Here is a 17,166-nt window from a genome sequence, read left to right as displayed (position 1 = left end):
ATTTATAAAGGTTATGTATAATGTTAGATAAAATCGAATGTAACAAGTCACGAGCCGATTTCGAGTTGAAATAGATCAAAATAGCTCAATTTGAGCCATCTTATTTCAATTTTGGGCATGATTGAGCCAACTAGTTGGAACGGATCCAAATAACTCAAATTTGAGCCAGCTCATTTCGATTTAGAGTTGGATCGATCACGATTCAATTTGAGCAAGCAAGCTCAATATCAAACAAAACGAGCCACGGGCCGGTTTTGATTCGAAGTTGATCCATTAGAGCTAATTTGAAACCAGCCCCAGCTCCACTCGAAATCAACTCGTTAAGAACCCTAGATACATACCCCCCAATTCCTACGTATTTACATATCTAACACCCAAACTTATACATTTTACATGTATACAACCCAAATCTTTCCATATCACGTCAAATATACCACTATTTTAACTTTAAAAAAACTGAAATACACCTTTTAATGCATAAGGTGGCACAAATGTAAAATACATATCGAATTGAGTGGTATGTATGCAGCTATTCCTCCAAATTAACTCTACTTTCAGATGAGAAGAATCAGTAACACAGAAGAAAGCAGTAATGCACAGTAGAAGCCTATCCCTTCACATCCTGACCTCTTAAGAAAAATTTTCCTGCAAAAATCTCTTCTATACAACATCCGAGCTCCTGTATCTCTCATAATAATTTTACTTCCCAGAAGAAAAGAGTTGGTCACTCCCTGTACATTGTTGTTGACACAGATGTTGATGCAGCAGCAATGGCTTTTCAGTTCTTCACTCTTTGGATATTGCTCCATGAACATGGGAAGCAAACAGTAATTTAAAAATAAAAAAAAATCGAAGTTTGTCTGATTTTGATTGAGAGGTTATGAGGGTATAAATAGGCAGATTGGAATCATAGATAGCTTTGTTTCATTTTCATGAAACATTTTATGTGACAGAAGTAAGGTTAGATTCCAAGAAATTACACTTTCTCCACTTTTTGGGGGGCTGCAAGCAAAGCATAAATTCATGTTGCGCGACTAATATTGTTGGAGTCGACTAATGTTGCGCGACTAAAGTTAATCGGATCGTATTATTATTATGAATCGAGTTCAACAAATGGCTAAACATTTAAGCAAACTCGATGAGAGCTTAGGTGGTGTTTGGTAGCTTCCTGCTAATAGGATTTAGCCACGGATTTAACTAAATCCAGCTAAAAAATGAAAAATTAAATCCGATAAATCTACGTTTCTCATTTTCTGTATATTTTACGACGTAAATTTAGATTTAGTAAATCTGATTACCAGGCAAAATTATTTCGTCGTCACTCGCAAGCTCCTCTGTTTGCGACCGTATTTGGTAAATTCTATTTAAAATAAATCTATGTTGCGGCCAAACACCACCTTAATGTTGCCGAGTCACCTAAATTAACTCGTCACAAAGAAGAAGACGTGAGAAGAGATGATCTACTTGGCGACAAATTCGGCAATTAAAGTAGAAGATTCATATAAGACTAATTGGCCGCTTAGAATAAAATTAGATTTATTGAGGGATCTCACCGTAGGACTTGGCAAAAGAAGCTATTCCTCAAAAGATCTCGCCCTCAACATTGAACTTGTCAGGAGTTATTAATACATTTTAAGAGCAAAAGTTTAAAAAAGATTTGGATATTTTTATAACGAGAGATTTACATGCATACCACTCAATTCTTATGTATTTACATATCTAACACATACTTCAATTTTTAACATACATGTAATCTTTACATATGCATGAAAAGTTGTATTTCACTTTTAAAAGTTCAAAAGTGAAGTTTAGGCATCAGAAATGTAAATATGGAGAAATTGGGAGGTATGTATGTAAATGCCCCTATTATAAAAAGCATTGTTAAAACTTAGTACATAATCTTCCTATTGCAACTCAATTATAACAAGGCCTAACACATTCAATAGTATGGGTTCAAATTTTGATTGGCTCAAAGTAGACCAGCTTATATTTTCTGATGGAAATCTACTAAAATTCCAGAGCATGTCTCTCTAATTTTTCCTTTCTCTATTAAACTTTATCTGTTAGTATGAAATAACTGTGATGAACAACAAGAGAAATGAAACTATTAAATGAAAGAACAAATATATATATATAGTGTCAGCTCACATAAGATCTCACCAAAGAAAGGGAATATTTTTCTTGTACAAAAGGTTGAGGTATTTATAAACTTCTACAAGTCCATTTATAAGGAAGAACACCAAATGGGTCAATAAAACAAGAACACGGATTGCAATCTAAATGCTATAATAAGATAAATTCGACGGAAGTGAATCTCAATCAATGTGATCATAATTTCCTATTAAAGTGGGCCCTAAAAAAATTGAATCACAAATTTAAAAGTATTTGCCTCGACACAAATTTTAATAAATGCATAATAGATCTTCGATCTTTGAAAGAATATTCTCCACATATTTCACAAAACGGGATAAACAATACATACCAACTATGCCTAAACAATGCTCAAACTTAGCTTTGGAAATGTCTGAAGGTACTAATTTTGCTTACAGGAATATCACCAGGAGCAATAACTTTATAAATGAAATGATAACGAGCATCAATATGCTTATTTTTTTCATGAGCAACTGATTCTTAGTAACACATTACTATAAAAATTTTCAAATCTTCACGAAACTCTCCAAAAGAGCCTTTCAACCAAAAAACTTCTTTATAAACTTCAATAATTGTCATGTATATTTCAGTTATATAAAATAATATTATAATATGCAAAGCAAGATTCCAGCTAATAGCACAGTAACAATGGTAAACACATATGCTATAAGTGATTACCTCCTATCAATGTCTCCAACAAAGTTTAAATCAACATAGCCAATAACTCTATTTGTAGTTCTCTTAAACAAACATCTTTAGTTCTACACAAATATTTGAGAATCTACTGAACTGCTTTCAATTCTCCTTACTCGGATTACTCATGTGCCTGCTAATTGCAGAAAATATAACAAAGCATATGTGAGAGATCTCACGGTACTAAAATTTGAAACTCAAGACATATACTCAAACTAACTATTTGACAGTGGATACAAAACTGATGAGAGTCTAAAACATGAAACAAATAGAATATTAATACGTTTGAAATTATAAAAATTAAATATGTGCAAGATTTTGTCAATGCACCATTTCTGACACGAAAATGTTGTCTTTCAATCTCTTTGAATCACCAGGCTACAATTTTTTTTGCAAATCTTAAAACTCTCATCTCAAACTTACTACTAAATTGAGTCTTCCATTTCTTTATTTCTCTATTATTCATATCAACTTTCAGCACATCATTAATATATAAGAGCAAGAAGATAAATATTATATCAATGTTTCTCTTACAGAAAACAAAACAATCATAACTACTCTTAAACTCATGAGCAATTATAAATGAGTTAAATTTCTTATACCACCACCTAGGAGATTATTTTAAATCGTAAAAAGCCTTGAACAAACAAGCATGGTCTTCTTTTCATGTAGCCATGAAGCATTCAAGTTGTTGCATATAGATAACCTCAAGTTTTTTATGTAAAAATGCGGTCATTACATCTAGTTGTTCAAACTCGAGTTATGATTAACCACAATATTATGTAAAGTTTGAATTGAACTATGCTTAGCCACTGAAGAGAATAAATCTATAAACCCTACAGCTAAGGTTTGACTGAAACCCTTTGCAACTACTCTAGTCTTGTATTTAGCATATTCTACTCCTGATATACATTTAGTCTTAAAAATTTATTTATAGCAAACAAATTTCTTCTCTTAAGATAACTTCACTAAATCACAAGTGATACTGAAACTAGTTAAGATTTAGTGGAACACAAAAGCAAACTTTTATTAATATAGAAATAGGGTTGCAACATGACACGATGGAAAGGGAAAAACAGCGACAGACCAATCTCCGGCCGGGGCTGGAAGAGTAGATCCGAGAGCGGGGGTGGCGTCGACAACATAGTGAGGGTATGGGGGAGAGTTGGTGGCTAAGAGGTCAGTTAGGAAGGGGTTTGGGATCCGGTAAGTGGGCTGGACAGCAAGCATGGCTGCAGTAAAAGGGGTTAGTCAGGGGCTGATAGGTAATCTGGAGGGCTGAGACAGTCCAGTTGAAGGCAGTAACAGAGGCAACCTGAAGTGGGGGCCGCTGGAAAAGGCCGACTGAGTGCTGAGAGGAAATTTGGGAAGTTAGATTGCAAAGTTAGGTTGGTTTAACAAGGGCGGCTGGGTGATGGGATGAAGTATGGGAGGACGACAACAGAGGAGAGGGAAGGAGAAGGGTTACGTACGAGTAAAAGGGAAGATAAAACACCATCTGGAGTAGGATACAGTCGGAGCACCACCACCTCCTCGGACACAGCCCTCAAAAAGAGGGAACTCCACAAAAGAATCTGAAATCAACACACAACAAAAACTAAACCCTAAATCCAGAAAACAAAGATTTAAAGACTCTCACAGAGGGAAAAAAAGAAAAGGAAAACTCCCATAAGGAAATCACAGAAAAGGAAGGTGGGAGAAGGGGCTGGCGGCACTGTTGTCCCCTCTATAGGCCGCTCGGTCCAGTTGGGACTGGACCAACGCCTATGCCAACTGGTTCAGTCGGCTGGCTCGTTCTTGCTCCCATGCAGGAAAAATGCCGCACCTAAGTCACCAAGCGTCATTCTTTTGTAGATATTCTAACTCTTGCATAATAATTATCCACTAACTAGAGTTAACTGAATTAAATGTCTCTCGATAACCAAGTCTTTCACCACGCTCGATACCTACACTCTGTGGTAACTTAAATTCTCTCCTTATTCTATCCTTGTTAATAGAATATTATAGTGGTTACTGTCTTAGAAATGAGAAAGAACTTAACTGAGAAGTAATATTAATGATATACTTTGTCTCAATCTGAAACTCCACAACATCAAGAGATCCTATAATAATTGTTGCACGTAAAAATACAAGCCCATCGAATACAATATCTCTACTAATAATCACTTTTTTTTTAATTTTTGGGCACCATAACTGGTTGCCTTTAACTCCAATTTTATCAAGGAATAGATTTAAGATCCAACTTGCCATTATTAGCATAAGCATAAGCAGAGCAGCAAAAAATTTAATTGAAAGTAATTTTTAAGTTTACCTGACCAAATATTCTATGAAGTCTTCTTGCCAAAAATAATGAAAAGAATACGATTCACTGAATAATAAGCCAAAGAAGCAACAACATCCTATAATGATATAGATAGTCCTACACTGGAATGTAATTGAATACAACTTCTCTATTATAATCACATTCATCCACTCTACCACACCATTTTATTGCGCAATACATCAGACAATTAAGTCCCTCAATATTCCTTCTAATTTTTAGAAAATATCAAATTCTTCAGAATAAAAACACAAATTGAAGACATAATTTTCTTCAATCTCATTTTCAATCATAATTTGATACACTTTAAGGGTAATTAATACAGCACTCAACTTTAATAAGAAATTAAAAATTTTCTTAAGAAATCATCAATAATCGATAGTATGCATCTCATCCCACATTTAGATGGAATTGTGGACAGCCCCTAAAGGTCAACAAGTATGTAGTCTGACATCCTCTTAGTAGTATGAATGTATGTGTTAAAATTTAACTCTCTTCTTCTTTCCAAATACGCAGTTACTCGTAAAACATTGATTTAGTAATAATTTGGCCATCTAGAAGTCATCTTTTACTCAATTCAACCATCTCATTCTCACTTTTGTGCCCAAGACACATATGCCAGAATCTACTCGTTTCATTATTTGACGTAGAAGAAATGATAACGTCTGCATCACAACCACTATGGAGCGCTGTAAGTTATATAATATAACAACCTCCTTTTGTTCCTTCACTATTATAAGAGAGTTTTATCAACTATACATTCAATAGAATAATTGTACTCAAGTTCCTCTTCGAATTAGAGATATGTCTCACATCACCAAGTGTCTTAAGAACTTCATCAAACATAACCAAGTGTCTTAATAACTTCATCGAACATATTGATTCGATCGTTCAAATATCAACAATCTTACAAGAGCATTATTCTCATTAACACAGTACCCTTAGAAACTATTTTATATATTAAAAATTATTGAAATATTGAAGTTGCATAGCTTATCTTATTGGTAGAAAGAGGGGTATATAAACCCTATTACAAGGGACACTCATAAGGAAAGAAATAAAAACAGAATAATGAGAAATAAGAAAGTAAATAAAAATAAATAATACGACAATCTGCATATTAATTACGGCTAGAGATTGTCATTATTATTCTAATATTCTAATGTTCCCACTAAAGTTGAAGCAAAGATGTCAATTATGTTCAACTTGGATTTGAAGTCTTCGAACAGTGGCCGTGGAAGGTTCTTCGTAAGATATCTGCTAATTGGCCAACTAAAGGGCACAGGGCACAAAAGGAACACAAATTTCCCCGGACTCAAGTTTTTCCTTAATGAAGTGTCTGTCAATCTCCACACATTTGGTACGATTATGCTGGACCGGGTTGTGGGTGATGTTAATGACTGCAGACGATCGGAGGTCATCATACGTAGTTCGCAGAGCATGATGCGTAACCAGAGAGCTTCATAGATACCCAAGGATATTGATCATAATTCAGCTTCAACACTGCTAAGAGCAACCCTCGACTGCTTTTGTTTTTCCACATGCAAGATTTCTCCACACAAATGAGCAGTACCCAGAGGTAGAACATCGATCATGTACTGATTTGACCCAATCAACATTTGTATAAACAACAATAGACGAGAGTTGTGACACGAGAAAAATAAACCTGAGTTCGGTGTGCCTTTTAAACAGTGGAGAATCCAATGGACAACGTGGAGATGGTGTTCATAAGGTTCATGCATAAATTGACTTACTATACCAACCGCGTGACATGTGTCGGGGCGTGTATGGGCGAAAAAGATGAGTTTCCCCGCAAGGTGATAGTAGTGAGCTTTGTTAACATGAACATTATTGGAAACATCAAATAATTTTTCATTTAGATTCATTGGGACAGCCACCAATTTGCACAAAAGCAGTGTGTTCTAAGTTAACCGGTCAATCACATATTTGCGCTGAGACATACAAATGCCCCGAGATGACCGAACAACTTTCATGCCTAAGAAGAATTGGAGGGATCCCAAGTTCCTCATTTCAAAGGACGTAGCTAGAATGTCTTTCAAAGACTCCAATGTTGGTAGATCATTTCTTGGGAGCACAATATCATCGACATAGACGATAAGAATAACAATCTGGCCATTGAATGAATATCAGAAGAAGAGAGTATGATCCGATTAAGCCTGAGTAAAACCAGGACCCAATACTACCTTTGTGTACTTGTCAAACCATACCTTTGTGAACTTGTCAAACCAGACCTTTGAGAATTGCTTTAGTCTATAGAGAGAATTCACAGCCGACACACTTGCCCTTGAGAGACACTAGAGTCAAAGCCAAGAGGGCGGGACATGTATATCTTCTCTGTAAGATGTCCATTTAGGAACACATTCTAGACATCGAGCTCAAATAAGGGACAATCAAGATTCACCACAAGAAATAACAAGACTTGAATGGTGTTTAACTTGGCCATCGGAGCAAATATCTTCTCATAGTCAACTCCGTAGGTCTGTGAGTATCCTTTGGCGACCAACCGTGCCTTATTGTGTTCAAAGGATCCATTTTAGCTGAACTTAGTGCTAAAAATCCATTAGCATCCCACTGCTTTCTTACCCCAAGGAGTATCTACGACACACCATGTATGGTTCCGCCGAAGGGCACTCATCTCCTCCATTACTACAGCTTTTCAGGCCGGATCCACTAGTGCAGCTTCAATAATAGTTGGGATCTGATGATCCGTTGTAGTAGAAAATAGTCAGTAGATCAGCTATAAACTGCAAAAAGAGACAAAATTTTCCATGGAATAGAGAGAGCATGCCTGATTGAGTACATTATTCAAGGAACTCACCTCCACATTTGTAGTAGTAGTGCTAAGAATGTCGCCAGGAGTGGATTCAAGGTCCTGCAAGAAGTTGGCGGGCTAGAGAGTGGGGGCATCAAGACGAGGGCGCGAGGTGTAAGCACAGAGAGTGGGAAGAGGTGGTGGAATAACAAGAACCGGGGATTCCTCTATGACAGGAACGATGAGGGGAACATTCATATGAGTAGGACAAGGAATATTGTCCAAGAACTCTAGCTTCCCCTCACTTGAGGTGGAATTAGAAAAATAAGGAAAATTTTTAAAACATGAGACATCAGCACTTACATAAATTTTGTTTGTGATAGAATCAAAGAACTGATACCCTTTTTGAGTGGCAGAGTACCTTAGGAAGACATTTTATAGATCAGAAATCAAGTTTACTTCGAGTGGGAGCAGTGTTCCGAACAAAGACCATGCACTCATATATTTTGGGATCTAAAGTGGAAAAAACTCGATTGACAAAAAAACGTGACATCAAGATGGCTAAGGGGGTTCATAAGTTGTGAATTTTAGAGGTGACTTTATTTATGAGAGAAGTGGCAGTCAGTATGACATCATTACAAAAATATTTCGGGACATTAGATTGAAACATAATGGAGCAAGCAACGCCGACGAGATGTCGTTTTTTTCTTTTGGCTACTCATTTTGTTGAGGAGTGTCCGTACATGAGCTATGATGGAGAATGCCCTTACTCACCAAGAATCCATCTAAAATAAAATTAAAAAACTCACGGTCATTTTTGGTCCAAAGGATTTGAATTGGGTCAAAATAAAGATGTAGAAGTTCTGGAAGGAGACAAAAACTTTCGATTTGTCTTTTAAAATAAAGTGTCACTTCATCTAAGTAATGTCATCAATCAAAGTAAAAAACCATCATTTATTGATGTAGTTAAAAGTACAAAAGGGGTCCCCATACGTCCTGTGAATGAGTGAAAAAGGAGTGGAAGGTGTGTAAAGTTGGGGTGGATAATGAACCCGATGATGTTTGGCTAACTGACACGTCTCACAATTGAAACTATAAAGACTTTTATTATAAAACATGAATGAATACAAATGTTTTAAATATTGAAAACTAAGATGAACAAAATAATAATGTAACAATATAATAGAGCATTCAGTGACTCCAGATAAACTATAATTATTGAGTGGTATGTCCTCGTTTTCTGTGTTTTTTATTAGGAAGTATTAGATTCCCGCTACTCGTTTGGCAGTTTCAATCATCATCCCCAAACGAAGATCATGAAAGACACAAACATCATGGAAGAAATGAGCAACACAATCAATATCATACATCAACTTACTATAAATAAAAAGTTACATTTCAACAACGGTACACATAATAGATTCTAAATTTAGTCTGACTGTTTCAACAACAGTACATGTAACAGATTCTAAATTTAGTCCGACTGTTATACAAACAAGAACTTTATCAGCAGGCACTATGGGAGTCATCCACAATTCTGACTGTATCTTTTCCAGAATATGAATAGTATGTAGAAAAAATTTACGAGCATCCAGTGATCTGGTCTGTGACATCTGAGTCAATGATCCACAGACTAGAGGTAAAAGACATGAGTGCCATAGAAGTAGTACTTTGACGAACATCTGAGATTGACAAGTCAACAGAAAACTGATTGGATCCAAGTAGCTTGATTAAGTGCTCCATCTGAATTTTCAGAGAGCTAGAGGCTTACGGAATGCTCTGGGTAGGTGCTGGTTGAACCGTGGTAGAGATCTGATGTCGTAATGAGACCCTTGCTAGCAGAGGATTTGGTCAAAGTTTTATATGTCGGTTTTCCATTGAGCTTCAAACACTTGTCACGAGTGTGGTTGGGTTTGTTACAGTAATCACAAGTGAGGTGACTTGCCTACAGTGGCGTTGAAGAGTGTTAAAAACTAATAGAGACCAAGGCAGACAATTCGATTGAAGGGGTGGAAGTACCGAGCATGACAAGTCTCCTACTCTCTTTGCGGCGAATCTCAGTGAAAGCAGCGCGAGTGAAAGGAAGAGGATCCCAACAAAAAATATGGCCTCGAACTTCGTCAAGGTTTTTATTGAGGTCTGCCAAGATTTGGAATATGTGATCTTTTTCTACAATTTTTTGGAAGAGAGAAAAGTCGGTAGGAAAGTCCCAAGTATAGTCATAGTACAAGTCGCTATCCATCCAGAGTGCAACCAGGTCATTGTAGTATTGGTCACGGTCCTTCATCCCGAATTTGCCTGTTGAATCTTCTTAAACATCTCATAGATTTGGTCGGAATTTCCGACATTCGAGTAGGAATCACAGACTGCCGTCCAGAGGTTACTAATAGAAGGAACACATGAACGACCAATCAACGTTTCCATGGAGTTGATCATCCATAACATGACTATGGAGTTCTCCATTTTCCAAGCTTCATATTGGGACCATTGGAGAAAGTTATTGTCGTTCAATTTGTGAGTTATGATCAAGAAGTTCATTTTGGTTTTTGGTCCTCCGGTCTGCACGGGAATGAAGGTTGCATTCAAACCTCCGGTGGAATCAAGAACGCTTTCAGAAGATGGCTCGGTGCTGGAGGAGTCTTCCATGGTTCCGACTGAGCCAAAAGAAATATGATCGAGATTTGGGGACATCACTGGATTTCAACTACAGAGGAGGCTGGCGGGAGAATCTGCACTTGCAGGGAGGACTACGACAGCTGCAGGAGAGGACCAGTGGCTGCAAGAGAGGGCCAGCGACTACAGGAGAGGGTCGGCGGTTGCAGGAGAGGGTTGGTGGCTGCAGGAAACTCCAGGGAAGGGCCTGAGATTGTACGTTCCAGTCGAAAAGGCCAGCGGCTAGGAGTCCCTACCGGAGACCCTGCAGGGAAAGCTAACAGCGGCAACAACAGGGAATATAAACCCTATTACAAGGGACCTAGTTCCGATACATGTTAAAATATTGAAGTGGAACAGCCTATCTTATTGATAGAAAGAGGAGTATATAAACCAAGGGATACTCATAAGAAAAAAAATAAAAGCAAAATAAAGGGAAATATGAAAGTAAATAAAAACAAATAACACAATAATCTGCATATTAATAATAGCTAGGAACAGTCATTATTATTATAATATTCTAATATATCATATGATATATATTAAATTAGAAACTATTTTATATATTCTAAAGGATCCATCTTAAAAACTATTTTACATATTAAAAATCAATTCCTATTATGATATATTTTAAATGTGCAAGTTGAATTAAGAATTCAATCATACCAGAGTTCACATTCGAGACAAATAGGAGTTCACAATTGCAAATAACTTCTCAACAACAGTGACTTCACTAGAATGATTTAATTATTTTCCCTTCTGATTGGTAGTTGCTTTCTTATTTTTGGTTTTGTAGTTTGTAGCAATCATATTTGACGTGTCATGTTTTCTTATGATAATTATATATCTTATTCTTATTCTTAGATTTTGACTTACTATTTTTATTAGCACTAGAACTCCATTCATGAGTTCTACCTTGAACAACAAAGCCTTCTATAAGAGTAACAAGTTTATCCACAAGTGGTTTCATATTATTTTTATAAAGCAGGATATCATATACTCCATCTAGAGTACATGTTTCCTGACCATGCAAGCATATATCTCTTAAAGTTGGAGATGATTAAAGAATTAATATCAAAATTTTCGTCGTCATACTTAACTTTCACGGTATATAAAACATAGATGATTTTCTTAAATGTAGTTAAGTAATCTATAAAGGAGGCACCTTCAGACATCCTGTGAGAGTGCACATTATTTTAAATGTAGGTTAGTGGTGAAACTTTTAATCATTCACAATTGCTTTGATTTTAGTCATAACAAAATAATGATCTTTTCCTTTAAAATTTGATTTGATAAATGAAAATGAATTTGAGATAAAGTCATCCGATCCTTGCGTTGGTTCTCTTCCAGGGTCCAGAATGAAGGCACATTATCAAATCTTCATAGTGTATCGTTTAAATTCATCTATGTCATACTCGCATTTTAACATGTCAAAGAAAAAAAATTGATGTTGCAATCCAAAATGGGGATATCGAACTTAATTATTGTCATCATTGAGGTCAAAACCTCGCTATGATATTACTTGTTATAAAATAAGAGGTATAAACAACAATAGAAATAAAAGTAATAAAAGAAAGCACATACATATTTATGTGGAAAACCCTTGACAAGAAAAATCATGAGCAAGGGAGGAGAAATCACTATACTAAAAAAGGAATCACAACTAAAGAGTGCCGGGTCACATAAAATCTCACCAAAGAAGGGGGACATTTTTCTAGTACAAAAAATGGGGTATTTATTGTACTAGCCTGAACTCTCACCTATCGAGATATTGTCTTCTTTGGCTTGATAGACTAATAGTTTTTCCCCATTGGTGTAACTTCCCAGATGTCACTCATTCCAGAAATGCTCTCATGAAAGCGCACTTTACTTTCGAGTTTTTGATGAAATTTTAATCATTATATCAAAAGATGTCTCGATGTTTATAAGTTCGACTTCATTCTACATTTCACAATCTCCACCAATGAAGTAATTGACGACCTCGTCAAATTGCTTATACCAGAATCATCCAACTGGCAGATATTACTAACTTTACACGGATATAATGCTCTAATATCACTTGTAACATCCAGAACTCTAACCCATTGAGATATTGTCGGCTTTATTTAGATAGACCCACGGTTTTATCCCATAGGTGTAACTTCCCAAGTGGTCAACCATCCTTGGAATGCTCCTATAAAAGCACACTTAACTTTGGAGTTCTTGATGAAAAAGGCATTTCAACGTTTAAAGTTCGACTTCATTCCCTGAGGGGTTTCACATTTATAGACTTCCACTACTCCTTTTATAGGAAAAAGCTCAAAAGAGGCTAATAAAACAAGAGCACATGGATTACAGTCTAATGACTATAATAAGATTAATCAAATGATTGAGATTCTCAACCAGTATGCTCATAATTTCCTAATAAAGCAAGTTAAACCCACAAAATTCGGGTCACAAATTTAACATTTCTCATATCTTCCAAGGACAAATTTGAACCCAACACATTTTTAATGAGTCAGACTTCATCCGCTTCTCAAAAAAAATTGACTAGTGTAAATAGTAACTACACTTTAAGACATACATATTACATGATCGATTTGATTAAGTGCCAGTTAAGATTTCTAGTACTCCGTAAGCTTGCAACTTTGAAAATTTATCAGCTTATTGGTCTAACTATAAGACAATCATAGCCAAACTAACCCATAGGAATTTCAGAGAAGGATGCGATATAAAAAAACAAATATGTACAAAATGTGCATCTAATTATATGCTAAAAACAGGTATATTACATACCTATACACATGATTCTACACAGAATGTGCACACGATGGGATGATTTTGTGCCAAAATTTAGAAGAACTCATCTTACCATGCCTTCTAGTTCAAAACTTTCATCTTTTACCATGATGCAAAAGGTTATTATACACCTGAAAAATAGCATAAAATGCCGGTCAGAATGTGTTCACACATGTTAAAAATCTTTCAAATAAGGAAATAAATCATCACCGAAAAAGAATTGTAATAGCTGAAGTAAAATACAGCATATAAAACTAAGATTTTTTAGTGTCATCTCAGAAGATTGGAAAAATAAATGAAAAATACAGCTGAAAGCGGGTATATTAAAAGAGGAAATAACAATGAATAAAAAAAAATCACTCTTTGATGAACAAAATAAACCGATCATAAACCAAAGGATACATTAGCTAACATAAACTTTGAATTTAATGTCAAAATTTCAGAAAGTTACAACATCAATCATTTATTCTCTCATATATGCATGGAAACAAAAATACTATACATAAACAGAGATTAATAATCTATCAATACAACAAGAAAAAATCACCAAATTACCAGTTGAAGAACGGTCACCAAAAGTAGCTCGTTACAAGGAAATTTGCATACAGCTGAAGTAGCACGTCCATAGAGAGAGCTACGCTATCATCTTCCCCAACCATTCACTCTCAGAGAGAGCTACGCTATCATCTTCCCCAACCATTCATCTAATTCCCCATAATCTATGCTCAGCTCTCTCAGAGGAGGTATATTCTCCATGGCAAATATCATTAGATGAGGATACAACAGATTATAGTGATCATATAAAACGAACTGCACAAAAGCATTCGGGCAACAACTGTGACAAAAATAAGAGGCCACATTCCTAGCTCTTGAAACATCAAGGGAGAAGCTCAATTCTGACAAACAAGGATATTTTGGAGGAATAAAATCTGGAAAAACATCAGATATATCTCCCCATTCCACCCATCTTTCAGGAAAACGATTGGGATAAACCAAACTTTCACCAGCCATGGAAAGCAGTTCCGTTTGCTGCTTTGTAAGCACTATTCCACTAAATTCACAAATGAAAGTCCCAGCTCGAATCAAATCCCAGGATCGAACGCCCCAGCCTGTTTCGTTCGACCGGAAGACTTCCAATCGGTGTTGAATTCCCTTCTGGCTCACTCGGTTCGGACAACTCAGTGGGCACCTGCAAGCAATGCCACACTCATATATCATTGGTTTCCCTCTTAGAAGAATTCCACTTGAATCATAAGCAAATTCACCCCCATTTAGGGTTGCACAGATGCAATACGATGAACAATTTGTACCACATTGGCATCCACCTCTGCATTCACCATGAAACTTTTCCTGGAAAGCCGGAGGGTAGATTGGACGGGCAAGATAATCAAAATGTAGAGGATCCCGATTATCATCAAGGTCATTGAAGAAGGAAACAGGGAAGCTCTCCCTCCCTTCTGAGAAGTCATTGCAGAAGAAACCAGTCTTCCTTACTTCCGTTGAATTGGATTTCAAGCTTTCTGCCAGCTTCAGTGTTGCACTTCCCATCTCTTCTTGGCCCTCTATTCTCAAAAGCTTGTATTTGTAGACTCCATAACCAGACTTTCCAACATCTAGCCAACAATCAACAATTTTATAAAGGCCATCGTAGACATAAACCCTACCCGTAGGGCTGTGATCAATCTTCGCTCGACGAATCACTCTGATCTCAATCCCATACTTCATGCTTCTCTCGAGGGCCAAGTTCCCTCCCTCCAGCTTCTGTTGATCGCACATCTTGTGTAGATTTTTGTGCCTTCCGCCATGGCCGGTGTATATAAGCACGTCCCCATTATCTTCATCATCCTCATAGCCACCTGAAACGATAATGCTGGTAGCAATGGGCTCCCCGCAGCTGCTCCGCCTCGCTGGTACGTAGTCGATCCCGGCCTGGACCTGGCCGTGCAGGCCAATAATGTAGAGCTCCATCCTGAAGAAGAAGACATCTCCGACGAAGATTCCAGGGATCGAGCCGATGATCCGCTTGTCGCGATTGAGCCAAAGGCCGCGATCAGCCATGAATACCGCAGCCTTTATGTCGGTCCGGTTACGCCTCCTGAGGACCTCTAAATTCTCCCCCCTCTCATCGTCCCGGATAAGGCAAACCCTAAGAGACTCAAAGGTGATCCGTGCCCGGCGCACAAGGTGCCGGAAGCAAATGTGATCCTGATCGCTGAGAAAGGAGATCCTCACCATTTCGGAAGATCGAGCTTTTCTCTTCTTCCTGACGACCATGGTGGAAGAAGCTGTCGTAAACTGTGGATAGGGTAAGTCAGTGAAGATGGAACCGGGGAGCTTCTCAGCTGTCTGAAAATGTCGATCGAGGAGATGATACTCGGAAAAAAGAGCATCCTTGTTAGTAACCGAGGAGTCAATCCGGGAACAAAAAGCAGTACAAGAGTCGAGTTTTCTTCGGATTGGAGAGATGAGGAGGTCTGTTTCGATTGGCTCTTCTTTGGGCTCGATCTTGGGAACCAGGACGAGACTGAGATCGAGGCAAGAGGAGGAAGCCATGGATGGAGCAGCAGCTTGTGGAATATTGGAAAAAGTTGGATCTTTTAGGAAGAGAGATCTGAGAAGGGAAGAAGGGCTGCTGTAATGGCATAAACCTGGACGGAAGGTGATTGCAGGGAGGCGTCAGAGGACAGATGTTCCACTTTTCCGCCATGGAAGTTGGGGATGGACGTCGTTGGGAAGTGTGTCTCGGATGGAGCATTAATCACAGCATTCAAACTTTCAAAATTACATTGTATCAACTGAAATGAAATGTTGACATACTTCATACATGTGACTTTAAAAATCATAAAAAGATAGGGATAATTACACATAAAGACATTCAAAATACTGATAATTATACAATCAGTCCAAAATATCAATTTATTAATGTTCCCATCAAATTATTAAAAATTTGATAAAAATTAAAAATATGAGTTTGAATTGTATCACCAATTTATGTAATTTATATCTGACTAAAGTCAACTGATTAAATTTTATTTTTATACCACTATTTAAACAAAAAATTAATATTTAAAATGTACTTAATATTTAAATAAAACATATTAGTTTAATTTAATCAAGAATATTTTTAAGGAAATCTTATAGTTCACATATAAAATATACACATTTATAAAATTGACATTCTTTTTTTATATATATAAGTATTAAACTTTTATATTCCCATGTGTACCATCATTAAATAATTGAATATTTCATAAAATCAAAAGAAATGGTGGGAGAAGGATATTAACATCATAAATAGCTAAAATTTGAGACTTTATTGGCCCTATAATAATAGGGATTGAAAAAAATATGATTATTAATTATTTTATTAGAGAATATGCCTGAACATTTTATTTCAGATCAAAATACTCTAAGATTCTTACATCCCATCAGCAAGAAGAAAAATATTTTGTTTGAACGTCTGCATGACGAACCACTGGGCACCACATCATTCGTTGATGAAGTGTATGACGTGGCCCAGGTGATTGGCTTTCTAGATGGAATATTTTTTTTCCTTCAAGAAGATCAACATCCGATCTTTTCCATACTTCAATTTTATTTGTAATCAATGTTCTGTCTTAAAAAAAAAATCATCACTTACATACATAACATCTCAAGCATTACTATTTACAAATCTAGCACTCCTTCATTCATTTTCAAATTCTCACTCAAATATCACTTGAATTAAAATTTCACTTAACATTCTTAAAAAAAAAACAAAAAACAAAAAACATGACACCAAATATTCAACAATATATAT

General features: G+C 36.5%; 1 protein-coding gene across 3 annotated transcripts; it reads right to left on the bottom strand.

The window, feature by feature from the left end:
- Window positions 1-2,786: 2,786 nt before the first annotated feature.
- Window positions 2,787-16,147, bottom strand: LOC110021228 (histone-lysine N-methyltransferase family member SUVH2-like). 3 transcript variants are annotated; one of them, XM_020719642.1, is made up of 4 exons: window positions 14,065-16,147; window positions 13,923-14,023; window positions 13,365-13,498; window positions 2,787-2,977 (listed from the first exon to the last, which is right to left on the bottom strand). In XM_020719642.1, exons 1-2 carry the CDS (start codon window positions 15,918-15,920, stop codon window positions 14,002-14,004), a joined length of 1,878 nt encoding a protein of 625 aa, XP_020575301.1. In that variant the 5' UTR covers window positions 15,921-16,147; the 3' UTR covers window positions 2,787-2,977; window positions 13,365-13,498; window positions 13,923-14,001. The 3 variants fall into 3 exon arrangements, with proteins under 3 accessions (XP_020575301.1, XP_020575299.1, XP_020575298.1); XM_020719640.1 differs by lacking the exon at window positions 2,787-2,977 and having other exon boundaries at window positions 13,104-13,498; window positions 13,923-13,985; window positions 14,030-16,147; XM_020719639.1 differs by lacking the exon at window positions 2,787-2,977 and having other exon boundaries at window positions 13,104-13,498.
- Window positions 16,148-17,166: the final 1,019 nt, after the last annotated feature.

Source organism: Phalaenopsis equestris, unplaced genomic scaffold, assembly GCF_001263595.1.
Source record: "Phalaenopsis equestris unplaced genomic scaffold, ASM126359v1 Scaffold000123, whole genome shotgun sequence".
NCBI lineage: Eukaryota > Viridiplantae > Streptophyta > Magnoliopsida > Asparagales > Orchidaceae > Phalaenopsis > Phalaenopsis equestris.
This window is presented reverse-complemented; position numbering and strand designations above follow the sequence as displayed.

What these genes read in the sequence shown, in the direction of transcription:
- LOC110021228 (XM_020719642.1), bottom strand. Translation starts at nt 15,920, where the DNA reads ATGGCTTCCTCCTCTTGCCTCGATCTCAGTCTCGTCCTGGTTCCCAAG. An exon ending in TATGGGGAATTAGATGAATG is followed by an intron (nt 14,024 to 14,064) that starts GTTGGGGAAGAT and finishes TGAGAGTGAATG; the next exon opens with GTTGGGGAAGATGATAGCGT.